The following is a 19,494-nucleotide window of genomic DNA, read 5'->3' as shown; positions in this document are numbered from 1 at the left end:
CAGCACACAAAAAAAAATACAGACATAACACCAATAAGAGTCTTAAACACAAAGAACATCCCCCCACAATGGCTCCCACCATGAGGGAAGGCACAAAGTCCAGTCCCCAACCCCAGTTCACCCATAGTCGGGCCTATTGAGGCCTCCACAGTTGCCTCTACGGAGGCCCGATGTTCCTGGCCGTTCTCGCCGGGTGGTGGTGCTCCGGCGTCGGGAGAGTCCTCACAGCGGCATGGGAACCCTGGAACGGCCGCCTCCGTACTGGTGGCCGCGGCTTCCGAAGCCGACAAGGCCGCGACGGTTGGAGCTCCACCACTGGCGATCTCATCTAGAGATCCCAGGCTCCCGATGTTAACTTCAGCGCCGCCGCCCGCAGCTGGTCGCTCCACAGTCCCGCAGCTCCGCGATGTTGTTCCCGGCGGTCTCAGCTCACTGGAGCTCCAGCGCGGCGACCCAGGCAAGGCATCGCCCGCTCCACGATAGCGCTCCAGCGCTGTGCCGCCGCCGAAGCCGAGGTTCTGGGCGGTCCGCGACAGGAAACGCCGCGCCAGGCCCGCTGGTAGGCCGCGAGGACGGGTCGAAGCTGCAGCCCGGAGAAAAGCTGCCTCTCCGACCAGGTAGGGACCCTGAAAGGCATCACCAAGGTTAGTTTTGCTGTAAAATAGAGATACAAAGAACTGGTGAATCTGAAATCTTGAGTGAAATATTAAATTCAGGAGCAATTCAGCAGGTCAGGCTGCAGCTGTGGAGGGGACGGATAGACATTATTTCAAATTGAACGTAGTGGGGAGGGAAGCTGAAAAAGAGAGGTGGGGACAGAACAAGCCTGGCAATTGAAGAATGGTTTTGACCCGAAACGTTGCCTATTTCCTTCGCTCCATAGATGCTGCCTCACCCGATGAGTTTCTCCAGCATTTTTGTCGACCTGGCAAGTGATAGGTGGATAAAGGTGAGGGGGATTTGATTGGCAAATGGATGGGGTAAGTGACAAAGGCCAGAGATGAAACGGTGTCAGATAATGCAGGAAGAGATGTGAAATGTAAAGTCAGAGTTAGGTAAATAGGCAGAAGGGGATGGGGGAGCGGAGCAGGGGGTGGTGGAGGGAAAGAAGAACAGGATAGTGGGAGAATATATCCTTTCTCTGGTTTCACATTTACATGTCTGCTATGCTGCCATGAAACAAATGTAATAAAACACATTTCTGTTGGCAGTCAAATTGAAGAGGGTTCCATCAACCTCCCAGCTGAAGGAAACAAAAGCTCGCTAATTTGTCAAGTTCATTTTTCCTTTTATAAAACCACTTTGCTTCTGCTTAATTGTCTTAAATAGTCTGTCAAGTCTGGGAAGAACAAGGGGGGACTCGGCCTGGGGGACATCCCAGGAGATAAGTCTGCGTTTATTTGTTCGTTCCGGTGAAAGCACTGTGCACACGGCAGCCAGCCAACAGTAGCTTGTCTTTTTCTTTTTGTTTTCACATTTAATTTCAAGTTTTCGTGTACCTTGTGTGTTGTGACTGTTGGCAGACCAATTTCCCTCTGGGGAATTGTATTTTCTAAATGTCCTGAACTATATAGAAACATAGAAAACAGGTGCAGGAGGATGCCATTCGGCCCTTCGAGCCAGCACCGCCATTCATTGTGATCATGGATGGCAGTGCTGGCTCGAAGGGCCGAATGGCCTCCTCCTGTTTCCTGCCCTCTTGTCATTTTTTTTTTGTTGAGTGATGGCATTTCTGCTGTTGAAAACCTCTGGCACCTCTAAAGAATCTGGTGAATCCATCTTACTCACCATATGACACCTCTCCCTCAATAATGCCCTGAATGATAACTTGGATACGAAGATTAAATAAAAAACAAATGGTGAGGGGAGAGATTTAAGAGGGGCCTCAGAGGCAACTTTTTCCATTTAAAAGGTAATCTGTATCTGGAACGAGCTGCCTGAGGAAGATATCGAAGCAGACTTCATGACTTTTAAATAACATTTGGACAGATATATGGATAAGAAGGATTTCAAGGGCTCTGGTCCAAATGCCGGCAAATTGGGCCAGCCCCTCGTGCTACCTTTCTTGGCATGGACAAGATGACCTGAAGGGCCTGCTTTTGTGCTATACACCCCTATAATTCTGTTTCAGGATTTTTCATTAAAATAGATTTAAATGAATCATTTTGAAGGAAATCCAGTACATCATTTTGTTAGAACCTTTATTTATATAATCTGGTTCAATATTAGCACAATCTCTATTATCTTCTCACTATTAAAAAAAAAGAAATAAACTTCCTAAGAAGATTGCCTTAATGAAAATGTCATATATGGTTGTTTATAGCTTGCTTTCATAGTTTCGAGTCTCTGAACAGAGAAGGCAGTCAGTGTCTGGAGTCACACATAAACGACACTGGGCAGAGATAACAGATTTGTTTCACTGAAGCACATTATGGAACTAAGTGGGTTTGCATGACATCCTTTCACCATTACTGATATATGCCTTCAACTAATTTGGGGTGGCATAGTGGTGCAGCTGGTTATCCCAGGTTCATTCATGACCTCGGGTGTTGTCTGTGTGGAGTTTGCACGCTCTCCCTGCGACCGTGTGGGTTTTTCTCTGGTTTCCACCCACATCCCAAAGATATGCGAGTTTGTAGGTTTTGGCCTCCGTACATTACTCCCAATGTGCATGGAGTGGATGTGAAAGTGGGATAACATGAAACTAGTGTGAATGGGTGATCAATGATTGGCATCTTCAAATAAGGTTGCTTACAGTAGGTTAAAGCTTCAAGAGCCACGATTATGGTCCGTGACTAGAATCTATTCCTTCTATGTGCGTTTATGAATCACAACCACTCTCCGAGTAATAACACCTCATGTGATTTTACTAATTATTTTATATCTATAGCCCGAGTAGACTGTCTGAAGAAGGGTCTCGACCCGAAATGTCACCCATCTCTCCAGAGATGCTGCATGTCCCGCTAAGTCACTCCAGCATTTTGTGTCTACCCCCGATTTAAACCAGCATCTGCAGTTCTTTCCTACACATTATAGCCACTGAGTCACGTGTTTTAAGAGTTTCTCCCTGATTTTTATCTAAAACGCTTCCTTATTTTGAATACTCAGCTTAAGTCCCATAAACCTATCCTGCTTTAGGGCCAAATCCCATTTTTTCCAACCTCTAAACAAAATTGAAAAAGTCTCATGATCCCCTTTTCTATAATCTTCCAATCCGCTCATGGGTTTCACCTTTCTAAAATGAGGGGTCCAGATTAGCACAAACCACATCTGCTGAGACCTAACCATGGATTTGTAAAAATGTAACAAGGCTAGAGGGCCGCAGCACAATGGCACAGCTGGTATTGCTCCTGCCTCACAGCACCAGAGATTCGGGTTCGATTCTCACCTCGGGTGCTGTCTCTACAGAGCTTGCACTTTCCCCTGTGTCTGCATGTGTGCTCCAGCTTCCTCCCACATCCCATAGACGTGCGGGTTTGTAGGTTGATTGGCCTTTGCATATCGTCCTTAGTGTGCAGGGAGAGGAAGAGAAAGTGGGATAATGTAAAACAGGTGATTGTTGGTCGGCGTGGACTCGTACATGGGCTGAAGGGGCGGTTTCAATGCTGTATCTCCAAATTAAACAGCCTTACTGATGCATTCATTGGCCACATTAATAATGATCAACTTTACGAATTTGTTCCCAACATTATCAAGGCTTGTCAATGTACAAACTGAGGCTCTATTGATCCCAGGAACTGTATCAAAATAGTAACAAAAACAATGGAAGACAGCGGTTCTCTTTGATAAGATCATAATTATATTGCAGTGGCAGGAAATCTTTTCATTCTGCCTACGGCTCTCCTGTTTGACCAACAGTGAGAATAATACATTTTAAAAGTATGAATAATGTAAGGCAGGTCACACGAGTTTTCAAATAGCCATTTATTTATTTTCCTAAGAATCAGATAGATTTTTTTTTCTTCCAAAATAAATACAAACTGAAAAAAACATTCTAGAATTCAAAGGAAGAAATATCTAGATTTTTTTTGCTGGATCAGAGTACAGTGCTCCCAGCCCAAAGTATGAAAGTGTTTACAGTATATTTTTTTTTAATTCAATTGTTTAAAATGGTGCTTCTGCTATCACTTCACACCAGTTTGCTGTTTGCTAGAGTTACCTGCAAAAATTTAGAAAAGGTTTCATGATGTCCATTTTAATGTACTCAAAGAAGTGTTCTTGCCTAAAGCCTAGAAATGTCAAGAGATGCTTACAAACAAAAAAAATAAGTTAAAAAATCCATAACATAACAATGTACATTATTTACAATTTGCCTAGGGCAACACATTGAGCTGACTGAGCCATCGATTCATGTTCGCTTGTTTACAGACAGAGCTTTTATATAATATGCGTTTCCAGGTAGACAACTTTCTTCTGCATTGCACTGTTTGGTGTCCTTGTTCTCCATAAATGAACCACCTATTTTGGTGCCCATGTCCTGTGTGCAAAAGACCAGAGGGTTTGTTTTTTTTTCACATGTTTCTGTTTTTTTGGAAAGCAAATTACATTAAGAAAAGTCTTTGCTGAGATTTGAAGGAGCGTCTGCCTAACAACTTTTAAGGCTTTGCCACCTTCCTTTCACAATTTCAGTATAATTTCAGATATGGCACAGATGTGACAAGATCGCTAAATTGACAGCACTTTGTTTAAATGAGCCTGATCAAAGTTAATCAGACGTCCAAACCTTCACGGAGAATGCTTTTGGTGTATTTCTAAGGGGAGAGAGTGTTTCCAAGTTAAAGAATGAGGTTCAGAACAGAAATAATAATTTTTCTACTTTACAAAATTGACAGGCTTAATTATTTCTAGATCAGGTATGGCACAGAGTCAGAATACAGGGCAATACAAATATTATTCCTTACATTAACGATATATTAAGAGTGACCGAGTATTAGAGAAAATGGCTATTTATGAGGAAAAATAATAAAGACAGGGTTTTATTTTTACGTTCACCTTAAGCCGGGCTTCCTATTTTGCTGTTCTTCCTGCCATGAACTCATGGCAGTGTACACTCTGTTAGAGGGCAAACTGTAAAGAGTCCAATAAGGTCTTTATGATGAAGCTATTTCCCCAAACAATTACAATCATATTTACTGGCCTCCCACTCCACATAAAGGGATATGTGGAATAATGTTGGTTCAGTTACTCTACATGTTCTACTGAACCGATCTTGGATAGTTAAATTTACTTACCGTAGCAAACAGTCTCGTTTACTGTTACAAAACAGTGCCCAATTATTCTCCTAAAACTTCTAAACATTTTTCTTAATATGCAAACTTTTCAATTATTTTTTCAATGTAAGGAATTTGCATTATCCAGAAACATTAACTGAACAAGCATCCAGCGCAAGTCTGCAAATATAAATGAACTACTATGACTTAATAAGAACTTATAAATCAATTCATTCGGGTTACCAAAGGATTTTGGTAACTGTGGAACTCCTAGATGGAGTCCAGGAAGATTATTATGCTTAGTTTCCCCGAATATGAAAGAAAAAGAGCAGTTTGGAGATAAAGCTGCAGTTAAAACACTCCGGCTCCCTATTTTCAAATCCAGTATTATATTTCTACTGTATCTAATGGGCGTATACAAAGCAGTAATTAATACAAAATCAAAAGCATTACATTTCAAATGCTTGGATGTATACCAATAGGAAATGATAAATAGGTAGGTTGTAAAATAAAACTAAAGAAACAGATTATGTTGAACACCATTTAAATGTGCAAATCAACTTTGCAAACAAATAATTGAACCATGCCATTACCTCAAGAGCAACCTTGATAAACTCAGGTTTAGCTTTGGTAGGCTGGGAAGTTTGTGCAACATTGAATTAAAAAGGTTTCAAACATGAAGTCAGCATTAGTAGTTAAAAAGCCAAATCCACACATTGCCAATACTACACAGTATTTTCCTGCATTCTAATTTTTCACACTGTTCTCAAGAGCTGTATTTGTTTGAGGGAAGTAAATGATAAATGTAATCATGCAAACAAAATATTAAAATTCCCCAAAGTAAATTAAAAATATTAAACATGTATCCTACAATAAATAAGTAATTGCAGCACCTGCTCATTTAATGGACCATTCTTCAAACTTGGGGATTTCAAACAAAAGCTATATACAAGTATTGCACTAATGGAAATGGCATTACTGTGCTCGATGTAAAACTGAGCCCCAGCTCATACATGTTCAATAATGCATTTCCCTAGAGTAAACAAGTATTTATTTTCTACATACTTGTCAGGTCTCTATAATTTTTACACCAGCAGAATCTTTCCTCTGTTCATATAAAAGTTGAGTACACCACACCAACAAAAACCTATAAAATGTCTTTGAAGGGTTAGAAATAAGACTGCATTTCAATGAAAAGTGGTTTAGTTCTCCTATCTGATCCTAAAACTCTGTAGGAAGGAACTGTAGATGCTGGCTTACATTGAAGATAGACACAAAATGCTGTAGTAACTCAGTTGGACATACAACATCGGTGGAGGGGAGTGCGTGACGTTTCGGGCCGAGACCTTTCTTCAGTCTGAAGACGGGTCTCGACCGGAAACTTCATCCATTCCTTCTCTCCAGAGATGCTGCTTATTGAGTTACTCCAACATTTTGTGTCGAAAACTCAGTAGGGTGGTTTCATTGAAATTGTCACTAAATAAACAATACCGTTAGTGGCAGGCAATAATTTTGTTCAATTTACACTGGTCCAAAATAGCAGGATTAAAAACAAGCATGGAAGGAACTGCTTGGCAGTTCAGGCAAGGAATACTGCACCATCATAAGGTCACATCATCCAAAGGGTCACTTTAAACTTGCTCAGTGTGGATTATTTACAAAGGCATTTATTCTTGATTGGCATTTCTATATGGATACGGTAATGCCAATGCTTTAATTTGCTAATAATGGCAACTTTATTTGTATTCTCAGATTAACTGTATCCTCAGATTAGCCCCAATTGACCTTGAATTAAGATTATTTTCAAGCCCGATTATTTTCATTAAAAATTCCAAAATGTAGGTTCTTGAATTTGACCCATAATGAAGTTGCCAAGCAAAGCAAAACAGAAAGGGTGGAAAGGGAATGAAAATAAAACACTTTATGCAGCATATTAATAGCAAACTGAAATCACATATTGTAGCTGAGGAGGTTTACTAAATATTTAATGTCAGTTTGGTGTTAGTTTTGCATACAATTGTGTTAAAATATGAACGGTCTGTTATTCCAGACATCCTTCTTTTAAATTCACATATAAAACTTGCAGTGATTGTTGTTAACTTTGATCAATGTTATGCAAGGGGAACCAATATGGATATTGAATATATGGCTAAGAGAGGTGCTCTAATAGCTTTGGTTCCTCCAAAGTTGATTCAACTACCAACTATTGGATCCACTCAGAATTGCAAAAGGCTACCCCCCAAAAGATCTACACTGGAAAACAAATAAAAACACTGAATGCAGGAAATATTCAATAAGTCGAACAGCATGTGTGAAGAGGAAACAAAGTTAATGTTTCAGGGCAATGAGCTATTCTTAGATGTTGCCTGATATGCTGAGCATTTCCAGCTTTTTCAGTTTTTATGTCTAGTACCTCTAATATGCAGCAAGATAAAATAAAGGGTATAAACTGGTTAGTTTCTGAATATATTAAATAAAAAAACTGGTACATTACCGATGAACACTTGGTAGAAATAACTGATAGATTGCAATATGTAAAGGGCACAATTGATATATTTTGAAGAGCAAACAGTTAAACAAATACTGCTCCTTTGAGTTTTGACAGGAAAATAAATGGACTTTTAAACATACTAAAATAAAGTTGGCATTAGTAACAAATTAAAGCATTGGCATTCTTGATAATTTAAAGGAGATATTACTGCATGTATAATTCTCTTCTTTAAAACAATAGGCATCATAAAGTAAAATAATGTACTGAATATTCATGCATTAATATGTGAACAAAAAGCTCTAAAAGGTCCAAAATCAAAACTACCAATGTTCATTTTTTAATGCAGTTCTAACACAAGATCACATAACTGAGGTTGGTGCTCTGTGTGGGTTGGGTACTATCCTGACTGACTGCCACTTTTCCATTTGGGTGATTCTGGAAGGGAACAAATCAGTGCTTGCCATATACCATGATAAATATTCACTGGAGGGCTTAATAAAAACACCTTGGAAAGGGAGCTATTCTGTTAATTTGATTTCCATTGATGAACCCCGAGCTATCTTAGCTAGTACTTTAGAAGAATTATTAGTTCACTCATTAGTGATGAAAGCTTAACCAGAGTCCTTGACAATGTGGTCAGCTTTGAGGGGCATATACCAGTTTCTTCATTGGGAGTCCCTACCTTCTCTCGGTTCTCTACCCTTCACAGCATGGTATAAAGGGGGGGGGGGGGGGGGGGCATACTAACCTACATTCAATGTGTGGCTCAACACATTGCTGCATGCAAATAGTTTTTACATTCAACTCACCAAAGGGTGGCTGGTCTCCTACTGAAAGGCACCATGCTCTTGGGAGTCTTGAGGCTGGGTACAATAATATGAGATTTTGCCATTTATACTCCTCTTAGCCATAGCCTTCAATAAGCTGCAGGAACACTGAAATCCAAATTTAGGCAATGAAATACAATGCTTCCAAGCCAATCCTCAGAAGGTGAAACAAAAGATTTGTAAACCCAAATGCAAATTCTCACGATGCTTGCCTTTAAAAATCTGCTTGTAAAATTAAGTTCAGTTTTACTTTGCAGATAAATTGTCAAGGATAAGGCTGTCTTGGGGGCTTTACTTTGAGGATTTTATTCCATGGAAACATTGGTTTCTAGCATAAATAAAGGTTCAAAAGCCAGTTATTCTATAATCACAAATTATCACTGATTCTACAGAGAAAGTCTTAAAACAGTATTGATGGAGAAGGGATATAATGCTTTCCACCTAAAGTTGTACCTCGGTAAAAAATGGAACAGGACATTTAAAAAAATCTTCTTTCCCAGATATTGGTAGCTATCGTGAATAACGATCAGAATTGCTCTCAATCTTATTGTCATGTTTGCTAATATAATTATTGCATTCAATATAAAAAGCCTTGCATGAAGTGCTTAGAGTATTTCAATATGATAAGTTGCTTTATAATGGAAAAGGCTAGTAATAAAAACTATTGTTTTCAATAGCAATATTGTATTAAGACCAACAAACATGACAAGGAAAAGTACCAAAACCTGTTAACAGTAACAGTCTTAAAAACCTACTGGATCTGCACGGATATTTTTATTCGACGTAAAATCTATCTAAATGAGCAAGCTATCAGGGTTTTTTCCGAGGGACACAAAAGCAAACATCTTCTCTTGGAACAAATTTATTTTATTCCAATTACTTTCCCCTACAATTCTTGAGGGTAGATTTTCATAGAAACCACCATTACCAAAATGTATTATTATTCAAGTAGAAGCCCATAGGATCCAACAGAGACTACCACAAAAATCAACATATTGTCACAGTCAGCACATGTATTTTCAGAAGTGAAGAGTGGATCAGGAGCAAGATGGGTGGGGGTGCTCTAGGTTGATTAAAAGATAGCGTTAAAGAGCAGAAATCTTAGTGATTTCACTCTCCCAATCACTAGTTTCGATATTGCGGTTCATGCTGAAATCAGCACAACTAGGGGATGATTTGTGACTTCCTCAAGTTTCACATTGGGGATTTAATTGAACCAATGAGCTCAACAATGTTATTTAAAATAATTATTATTTTCACTTTCATGGGGCAGTGGGTAGAAATACTTTGTATTTCTCCCCTCCCCAAAGACACATACACACACACACACACACACACACACTACTGTACAAGTTTCTTTCGAGAAGTTTTCCCTTTCTATTGCAGATACCCGTTTAAAGTAACAAAGTTGCAGGTTGTCAACAGCTGTCAATGACCGAATTTTGAATCGGAGCAGAGGACTGCATGCATGATTCACAATATACTTTTCCATCGGAATTCTGAATTTACCTACTCGTAGCAGTGCTAGGTCACAAGTTGCAACAAAATAGAATACAGAATCTATGCCCCTAGCACTTATACGCAGCAAAGAACGCCAACATTACAGTGCCCTTATATCACTCACCTAGGGAGAAATGTTGTGTAAATAGGCAAGATGCAAATTATCTGCAAAATTATCAGAGAAATTGAACCAAAAAAGTACATTTCTGTGGCCATGAACAGTTTTAAAAAATAAAACTACACATGGCAAAAGGATACAGACATTGTGGACTGAGCATTTCTGCACGCTTTTGTTTATTCTATACTTTGGAGACGGCACACACAGGTAGAAATTTAAGGGACTGCTAAACTCATGATAGTCTTAAAATCCATCTCAGAACAAGTGGTAAATTAATTTACTGTACAAGTCAATAATCTGTGCAGTTTACAGATGCTTCTCAAACAGTTAATCATCCATATTAAAGTGCCCTCTCTGAGCTGATTTTTCACTTCCACCAACTCACCCTTTGTAGATGAAAACATGTCCAAAGCAGAAGATGCTCATTTTAACACGATACCTGTGCAAATTATTTACAAACTAGGATAGTAATAATCCAGCTCTATCTAACAGTTCGTAAAGCTCTGATCACTGACTCTCAGGCATACTGCTCTATCAAATAAAGCGCTTCTGTCCAGCAATTTGGAAAGGACTTGACAGCAGAATTCAAACCAAGTTTAATAGAAACTGCTAACCGGGAGACAGTGTGGGTAAATTCTATCCTTAGCTTGCAACACAGTTGGACTTAGCCTGCAACTGCAAGCTGTATCCAGCTGCAATGAGTGTGCGCATGGATATGCACACGTGTTTGTATGGAAAGAACAGGGTTGCAAATAAATGCGTGCAACTAGTAATGTGAAAGTGATGAAGATGAATACAATTTAACATCAATATTAAGCTATCAGCAAATGAACACAGAGGATAGCACTGTGAGAAAATTACAGTTACATACAGTGCCCTCCATAGTGTTTGGGACAAAGACCCATCATTTATTTATTTGCCTCAGTACTCCATCATTTGAGATCTGTAATAGAAAAAAATCACATGTGGTTAAAGTGCACATTGTCAGATTTAATTAAAGGGTATTTTTATACATTTTGGTTTCACCATGTAGAAATTATAGCTGAGTTTACACATAGCCCCCCATTTCAGGGCACCATAATGTTTGGGACACATGGCTTCACAGGTGTTTGTAATTGCTCAGGTGAGCCATTAAAAATCGTCTAACACCTGTCCGACAGAACAGAAATACACTTCAGGAGTCAGGTGTGGATTTGTCAATGACCACTGTGAACAGAAACACAGAGGCTACACTGCAAGATGCAAACCACTGGTTAGCCGCAGAAATAGATGGCCAGGTTACAGTTTGCCAAGAAGTACTGAAACCACAGTTCTGGAAAAAGGTCTTGTGGACAGATGAGACGAAGATTAACTTTATATCCGAGTGATAGCAAGAGCAAAGTATGGTGGAGAGAAGGAACTGCCCAAGATCCAAAGCATACCACCTCATCTGTGAAACACAGTGACGGGGGTGTTATGGCCTGGGCATGGAAGGTACTGGCTCACTTTTCTTCATTGATGATACAACTGCTGATGGTAGTAGCATAATGAATTCTGAAGCGTATAGACACATCCTATCTGCTTGTTCAAACAAAAGCCTTAAACTCAATGGCCGGCAGTTCATTCTACATGAAGACAATGATCCCACATACTGCTAAAGCAACAAAGGAGTTTTTCAAAGCTACAAAATGGTCCATTCTTGAGTGGCCAAGTCAATCACCCCGATCTGAACCCAATCGAGCATGCCTTTTATATGTTGAAGAGAAAACTGAAGGGGACTAGCCCCCAAAACAAGCATAAGCTAAAGACGGCTGCAATACAGGCCTGGCAGAGCTTCACCAGAGAAGACACCCAGCAACTGGTGATGTCCATGAATCGCAGACTTCAAGCTGTCACTGCATGCAAAGGATATGCAACAAAATACTAAACATAACTACTTTCATTTACATGAAACACCCAAACATTATGGTGCCCCTGAAATGGGGAGACGACGACAATGTATAAACACTGCTGTAATTTCTACATGGTTAAACCAAAATGTACAAAAATGGCTTTTAATAAAATCTGACAATGTGCTCTTTAACCACATGTAATTCTTTCTATTACAAACCTCAAATTGTGGAGTACAGAGGCAAATAAATAAATGATGGGTCTTTGTCCCAAACATTATGGAGGGCACTGTATATGCATGGTTTGAATTTGTGATATTTAGCAGCAGGTTTAAAAAAAAGTCACTATCCCACCCTGAAAAAAAAGTTGGCTTTATACAATTTTAAATGGAATTGATTTCCAGTAAACTCATGCACGTTAGTTGATTTTCTTTCCATCGTAACTATGATGAAAAGTTTGTAACTTTTATTCTCCCTCTGGTCAGAGGTCTCTATGCTCACTTTCTCTATTAGATCACCTGGACTGACCAGGTATATTGTTCTCAATTGAAAATTATGGATAAGTAATGCAAAGGAGGACTTCAAGCTCCGGAGCAATCCTGTCCCCACAACCACAGTTTTCTTTAGCTAAATGTATATATCAAAGGAGGTCGATTTTAATCCAGGAATCTCAAGTTCATAATGATTTCGCCTATTCATAATTCTAAGTAAACGCGTTAAGGCAATCCATGGCTTCACAGTATCTGATGCACGATATTGCTTATTTTATGCTCTGAATTTAATTAAAACGAATTGTGTGGTATCTGATTTCACCAACTCTATATTTAAAAAAAACTAGACCGGGTTAGCCAGATCTCATGACTCGGTCTCTTGCTTTAAGTAGGTATTTTAATGAATGGTTTGACTCCTGCTTAATGCAGTTTAGTATTGCCAGAATAGCTGCTCTGCTTCCTGTTTTCTGAACCCTCAGCTGTCCATCAGCTCGTGTCTATCGGCCAGCACTGTTCTGTCTCTGCTCCGTACTTTATGGATTAAAATTCAGCGCTCTGAGACGGTGCTGTCTTCTGCATTTTACTCTCAGGATCTCTGAGCTGCAGGTCCATTTTTATTTAAACAAAAACATTTAAAAAAAAAGTAATTTCTATGGTCAGTCAGTATCACTGGAATCGCTGCTCTGTTCCCCCTGCACCTTGCTTCGATGCTGCATAGCACGATGATATGCAATCTGCACCGATTTCCTGATGTTTGATTTCCTCCCCTCCAGCATCTTCATTTTATCCAGGGTCTGGTCCACACCAAGAGGAACAAGCTTTGTTCGAGGAAGCCATTGCCTGATTAATGAAAAATAAACACTATGTGTCACTTTATTGTATAGAGTAGAATTCCTTCAACATACGTCTTCTCAGTGCTACTCTACTTTTCCAAGAAATTATATCCTTCATTCTCATGTCATATGAGAGGAGCATAATTGGGCAACCCTTGTCCATCTTGGTGGTAGAGATCAAGAGTAATCCACCATTCAATCATGACTGATCTATCTCTCCCTCCTAACCCCATTCTCCTCCATATGATGAAAGGAAGATCATTGAGAAACCAGCTTAAGATGCTTGGGTCGAGGACATTGGCTTGAAGAACTCTTACGCAAATGTCTTGGGACTCATGAGAAAGAAAGCCTCAGAATTAAATATGAACAGTCTTAGTTGCACTCGGGACTTTGTTTTTCACTAGCATGTTTTTTTAAATTTATTGAACTTTCCTTTGTTTATTGTGTTATCTACAAGTATTGTATTTACAGACCCGTTATGCTGCTGCAAGTAAGAATTTCATTGTTCTGTCTTTGGCACATATGACAATTAACTACTCTTGACTCTTGAGCATTACAAGTTTAAAAGGAATCAAAGACTTGCACATGCACAAGGGCCTTCACACCCATCCCAGGAAGTTCCAAAGTATTTGGCATTCAATTAAGTACTTTTGAGTTGTAATATAAGGAACCCACCAGGCAATCTGTCCATAGGAAGCTACAACCAGTGCAAGACTGTGCATGACATGTGGATTCTACTGAATGTGTTCATTCTCTCAAAGGACAACACTATCTCAACGCAGTTCAATTCTGATTAGTTGCTTTCACGTGGTATAAGCAAGAAAGAGATGTTCTCCCAATTTACCATGTTCTCTTGTTGTCAAAGAAAAGTACGAGGTAGAGGTGCTCCCGTGCTTCCATGGTCATTTGTTCTCCCAGTTTGAGCACATCCAGTGGTGGAACAGGAATCGGAACACCATGATGGTATAGTCCCTCCCGAGGCATCTTTGGATCAATTATCTGTTGAAGAAAAAACAGACACAATGGGACACTGTTAAATACATTCTTTGCAGTCTATATATTTACAATATATTAACAACATTGAAACTCACTTCTGTCTTCAGTTGCCAACTGGTGCAATTTGAAATATCCATTCTATACAATCCCATTGCAATAAATTCAGTGGAGACAAATGTTTTGGTTTCTAATACATTATACTTGATAAATTGATTTTATTGCTAAAGAACCTTTAATATTTCAAAAATGGTCAGTTTTATCAATAGTAAACATTTTTTCCAGGGTGTGCTTCAGGTGAAGAACGCATTGAGGAGGAACATTCACAAGAATGCTCTGCTTGAGATTTTTTCAACTGATTTTTTCAACTTTATTTGACTTTGGTGTTTGGGGCTAGATTCTATTGACACCCATTTTGCACTATTTTTGTGAAGGAATATTTGGAACGCTTTTATTCAAGGTGATAAAACATTCAAGGGCCAAGTAGAGTGCAAAAGTGGCGAGGAAAGAAATGGTGCCCATGATTCCCTGTGGTTTAAATGTTCTATTTTCCCTGGAGGTTTTGACTAAAATTGATTTTTCAAAGGAAGCATAAGGTGAGTTTTGTACGTTTTCCACATTGAAATAATTGGCTAAGATTGATTTGAAACACAATTTGCGCGTAACTATCTACCACTCATTATTTTTCTGGCAAAATTACTATGATTTTCATGTTCTGTTTCCTCTGCTTTTTAAACTGACTGTTTCCTGAGTAAATTAACTTTATTTACTGGGTAATCAACTGTTTGCCCTGAGGCCAGACTGTCCAAATGACACTTTGCCCCGAATCAGTGACTGATACAGCATTGTCAAATAGCATAACAAATTTGCAAAATGGATGTTCTCCAATCTGGTCAATTGTGATATCAATTTAATCCCAAATTATTGACTCTTTTCTGCATATATAAATCTAAATGTAATAATTGTCACCCCTCACATAGTACTTTTGAGTTTGTCATGCAATTAATGACAATATATAAATGGAATAAAAACTGTAAGTGCTGGAAACACTCAGAGATCATGCAAGATTTGTGTAAAGGGAAATGGAGTTAGTTTCAGGTTGAAGACCATTCATCAGACCTGATCAGTTAATTCAGTACCCCTTCCCATAGATACTGTCTAAATTGCTGAGCATTGACAGCATTTCTGGTTTTTATTTCAGGCCTCCAGCACCTGCAGTTTTTTTGAGTCACATAAATATGAAATTATTCTCAGCAATACCAATGCAACAATATTATAGAAGTGAGCAGAAAACACTTTGCTCACTTTTGAACCTCATTTGGGTCAATAAGAAAATAAAATGCATTAAGTATTATTAATATATATATATATATAATAGATTTTGGTTTATTGATTGGATGAGCTCAAGATATTATAAATGGGCTTTACCCGATAAAAACTCAAGAAAAATACATGTTCACCATTTGTATAAAATCTAGACTTCTGCAACTTAAATACAAATAATCAAATGTTTCAGGTGGTAAATAAATGTTAAAGAGTAGCTGGATGCAAACATCTTGTTTGTCATTGCTATCTCATTAACTCTTGATCAAAGGACCTACCAAAGCTGGATAGGATGGGTATCCCCTGCATTTTGCCCAAACTAAATCCAGTGACTCCAAAGGACTATCTTCGTCATCTGACATCCAGCCAGCAGACCTGCTCAATCCCTTGCGCACTGTTTAAGAAAAACATTCAGCAGTTAAGATTTTCAAAACATAATTCCTTGCGCAAAGTAGTAGAAATCCCAACTGCGTCACAATTCAATTGAAATTTGTTAATCATTCAATTTTTCTCCTTAAGTAAAAGTGGACTGATTTGCTACATTCAAAATGGTACATGTCTTCACATCCACATGCAGGAGATCTATTTTGATTAAAACCACTGGTTTAACACACTAGACGGAATGCACAGGGGAATAATAACCAAACATAAACATCATATCCTTTGAATGAAAATCCCTTTGATCCTTTCCAAAACTAAAACAAAACAAATTAGCAGCGGAGCTGATGATTGAGATTTTTCTTCCAGTAACATCAAAAGGGACACAATTAGAGTCCCGATAAGATCTGAAAAAGAAGAAGGATCCTTTCTCTTGGAATTTGAAATATTTTCACATAGTGTGAGTGAGGAGACTACAAAAATAACAGAATGCAGGACCATCCCAACCTTTCCCCATGATTTGATTTGCTTATATCAACTGATGTGACACTAGTGGGGTTCACCAGAGCAAAATATGTTCTGAAACTCTCACTTTTTTCCACATTGTATGGGAATGTGCCCATAAAGTAAACATCCATAAGCTGGCCAGAATTATTCTTACAAATGTTGACAATGTATAAGAATGAAAAGAAAAATTGCAGTTGCTGTAAATTACAATAAAAACTAAAAGAAAATGCTGGAAATAGAAATCAGGTCCATCCTAAAGTTCAAAGAAACAATATGTATTCCATATGGCTGCAATATGTATTCGAACAATATGGCCGCAGACGCCTCGACGATGTACACCTGGAATGAAAATTTACCTGACTGAGCGATTGCTTCTCAAATTTGTTATTTGTAAGCTGTATTCTGGCCTTGAAATAAAATCTCAGCTCTTACATTGTGTCATATGTAAAATTACATTTCTGATACATATGGAAGATTGCATCTTACAACCAATTGTTATACAAGAAATCATGCAGCACATTTAATATACACCACACAATATATTACAGTCAGTATACACACTAGATGTGCACAGACATGCCTTGTTTTCATGTATTCTGCTACTAATGCGCTACTGTGGTTGTCAGACTTGCTAGAACATAACACTTTTACTTTATTACCTCTTCACCTACCTCATTCAGAAAAAACTTTAATCTTCCTTGCTTGTCAGCATCGTTTGTGTTTATGACTTGACAGAAAGAAAATGTTTTAGAACTTAAGTGACAAATGGTAAATCCTTTTTACCCCCTCCAAAAGTGGACTCACCACCATGCGTATGCCTGCCCGATCCAATTGGATAGGATTCGTTCTCTGTACACGAAGTGTCTTCACTGCTTTCTTCGTGGAAATTCACTCGGGAAAATGAAGGTTTTCCTCGACCCTGCTTCGATGGGGTTGTGCTGGGATAAGATAAAAAGATACTTTTAGGATATGCTTCTGATTTTTTTTTTAAAGTGCATGAAAAATAGTATCATCCCCAGGTGCTCCTCCTGCGTCTCAAAGTTAAGTAGAAGCTAATAGCATTAGAGAGAGAATAGGTTATGGAGAAATAAGTGTGTGTGGGGGGGGGGGGGGGGGGGGGGGGGAGAATAAGACTGATGGGGAGTGTAAGAATCACCATAGACTTGATGGGCTGCACTATAAAAATTTGTAAAATATAGGAATGACTGGATCTTACTTCCCTGACATGACTTGCCTGATCATGCACTGAAAAAGCATAAAGTGAAATCTGTTGCAACATAGCGAGATACAAGTTGTACATTTCATTTAAACTGGCCTTCACAGATCTAATCCAGCTGTGCATTATAGCAATGACAAAATAAAACACGATGACCCAATACCACAGTTATCTGCTATACAAAGAGACGATGGATGTGACATTTAACATGGTGTGACCCCCAGGTACATTGTTAACACCGGGAGCATATCAATGACAAACTGAGGGTAAACCAAACTTGTGTTTTCCTGTCTTGGACAATATATCTTACTTTTCCACTCACACGGTATGCGTTACTATCTTCAAGTCCAATGCTATGCTCAAGATGAATTGAATTTAGCGGTCTTACAAAGTTTATGTGCTCATTTTTAACTATTAGTAACAACTTTATAATGGCTCAAAGTATGTTATTATAGATAATAGTGAAACATTGGAAAGATGTAGTCAAATGATGAATTGGATAACTAGGTAGCTCAGCTTTTTATCCGTCAACTGTACCACCCACTCTCTCATTATGAACATATGACACAGAAATAGGCCTTTTAGTCCCTTGAGCCTTGAGTTTGAATTTAGTTTATTGTCATGTGTACCGAGGTACAGTGAAAAGCTTTTGTTGCGTGCTAACCAGTCAGTGGAAAGGCAATATATGATTACAATCAAGCCATCCACAGTGTATAGATACATGATAAAATGAATAACATAAATTACGTTAGTGCAAGATAAAGCCCATTTGAAGATAGTCCGGGGGTCACCAATGAGGAAGATAGTAGCTCAGGACTGCTCTCTAATAGTTGGTAGGATGGTTTAGTTGCCTGATGTACGCTGCAAGGTGGAATTGAGGTTATTATCAACTTTGATCTTATTGAATTGCGGAACAGCTGATAACAGCTGTTCCACAATTCAATAAGATCAAAGTTGATATAAACTCAATTCCACCTTGCAGCGTACATCAGTAACTATTCATCCTTTTACATCTGTAACTTTCAACACATCTTCACCCTGGTACACACCTGCACTTCGTAAACTGAAACAGACTGGTCGCCAACTCGAACGACTTACAAATAAATCATCTCTCACAGTCCACCTTGAAGCTTACAAACTCCACCTCACCGACTACAAAGATGCTCTCATTGCTGCAAAATCTGCCTACCTCTCCTCCATATTCACCGATCCCTGCCTAAACCACAGAACCCTCTTCTCCACAGTGGGCAACCTCCTCAAGCCTCGAGCCAACACTTTCCCTACCTTTACTCCGGATCTCTGCAACTCATTCCTCCACTTTTTCGCTGATAAAATCAGCACCATCTATCAATCTTTATCCCCTGTACCCGACTCTCCAGCATCTACTCCACCACCTACCAAGGCCCCCTCTTTCAACATCTCCACTGACCTCCTTACCCCTCCTCCACACTGCTTCCTCTCCCAGTTTGACCTGGTCACCCCTATTGAAATCTCCAAACTCATCAGCTCTTCCAAACCCACTACCTGCTCCCTCGACCCTCTCCCCACTCCCCTGCTGAAGTCCTGCCTCCCCATTCTCTGCCCCTACCTCACTAATCTCTTCAACTCCTCATTGTCCCAAGGAATTGTCCCCTCCGCTTTCAAAACTGCTGCCGTTACACCAATCTTAAAGAAACCTGGTCTTGATCCCTCCTCTCTCATTAACTACCGCCCAATCTCAAACCTCCCCTTTCTTTCAA

At 39.2% G+C, this 19,494-nt stretch overlaps 1 protein-coding gene across 7 annotated transcripts in view; it reads right to left on the bottom strand.

Moving 5' to 3' along the window:
• Positions 1–4,094: 4,094 nt before the first annotated feature.
• Positions 4,095–19,494, bottom strand: part of brpf1 (bromodomain and PHD finger containing 1) — a 48,544-nt gene continuing 33,144 nt past the window's right edge. For 4 of the 7 annotated variants that reach the window (XM_033037135.1, XM_033037134.1, XM_033037139.1 and 1 more), the window contains 5 exons: positions 17,344–17,477; positions 15,933–16,048; positions 14,183–14,337; positions 13,204–13,345; positions 4,095–4,477 (listed from right to left, as the gene is read on the bottom strand). In XM_033037135.1, the coding sequence (XP_032893026.1) occupies positions 4,349–4,477; positions 13,204–13,345; positions 14,183–14,337; positions 15,933–16,048; positions 17,344–17,477 (676 nt within the window). In that variant the 3' untranslated portion in view covers positions 4,095–4,348. Of the gene's footprint in view, positions 4,478–8,510; positions 8,637–13,203; positions 13,346–14,182; positions 14,338–15,932; positions 16,049–17,210; positions 17,267–17,343; positions 17,478–19,494 lie in introns of those variants that run through there. The other 3 variants (XM_033037136.1, XM_033037138.1, XR_004414680.1) reach the window with 3 other exon arrangements.

This window comes from Amblyraja radiata, chromosome 18 (genome assembly GCF_010909765.2).
Source record: "Amblyraja radiata isolate CabotCenter1 chromosome 18, sAmbRad1.1.pri, whole genome shotgun sequence".
In the NCBI taxonomy this organism is placed as follows: Eukaryota; Metazoa; Chordata; class Chondrichthyes; order Rajiformes; family Rajidae; genus Amblyraja; species Amblyraja radiata.
This window is presented reverse-complemented; position numbering and strand designations above follow the sequence as displayed.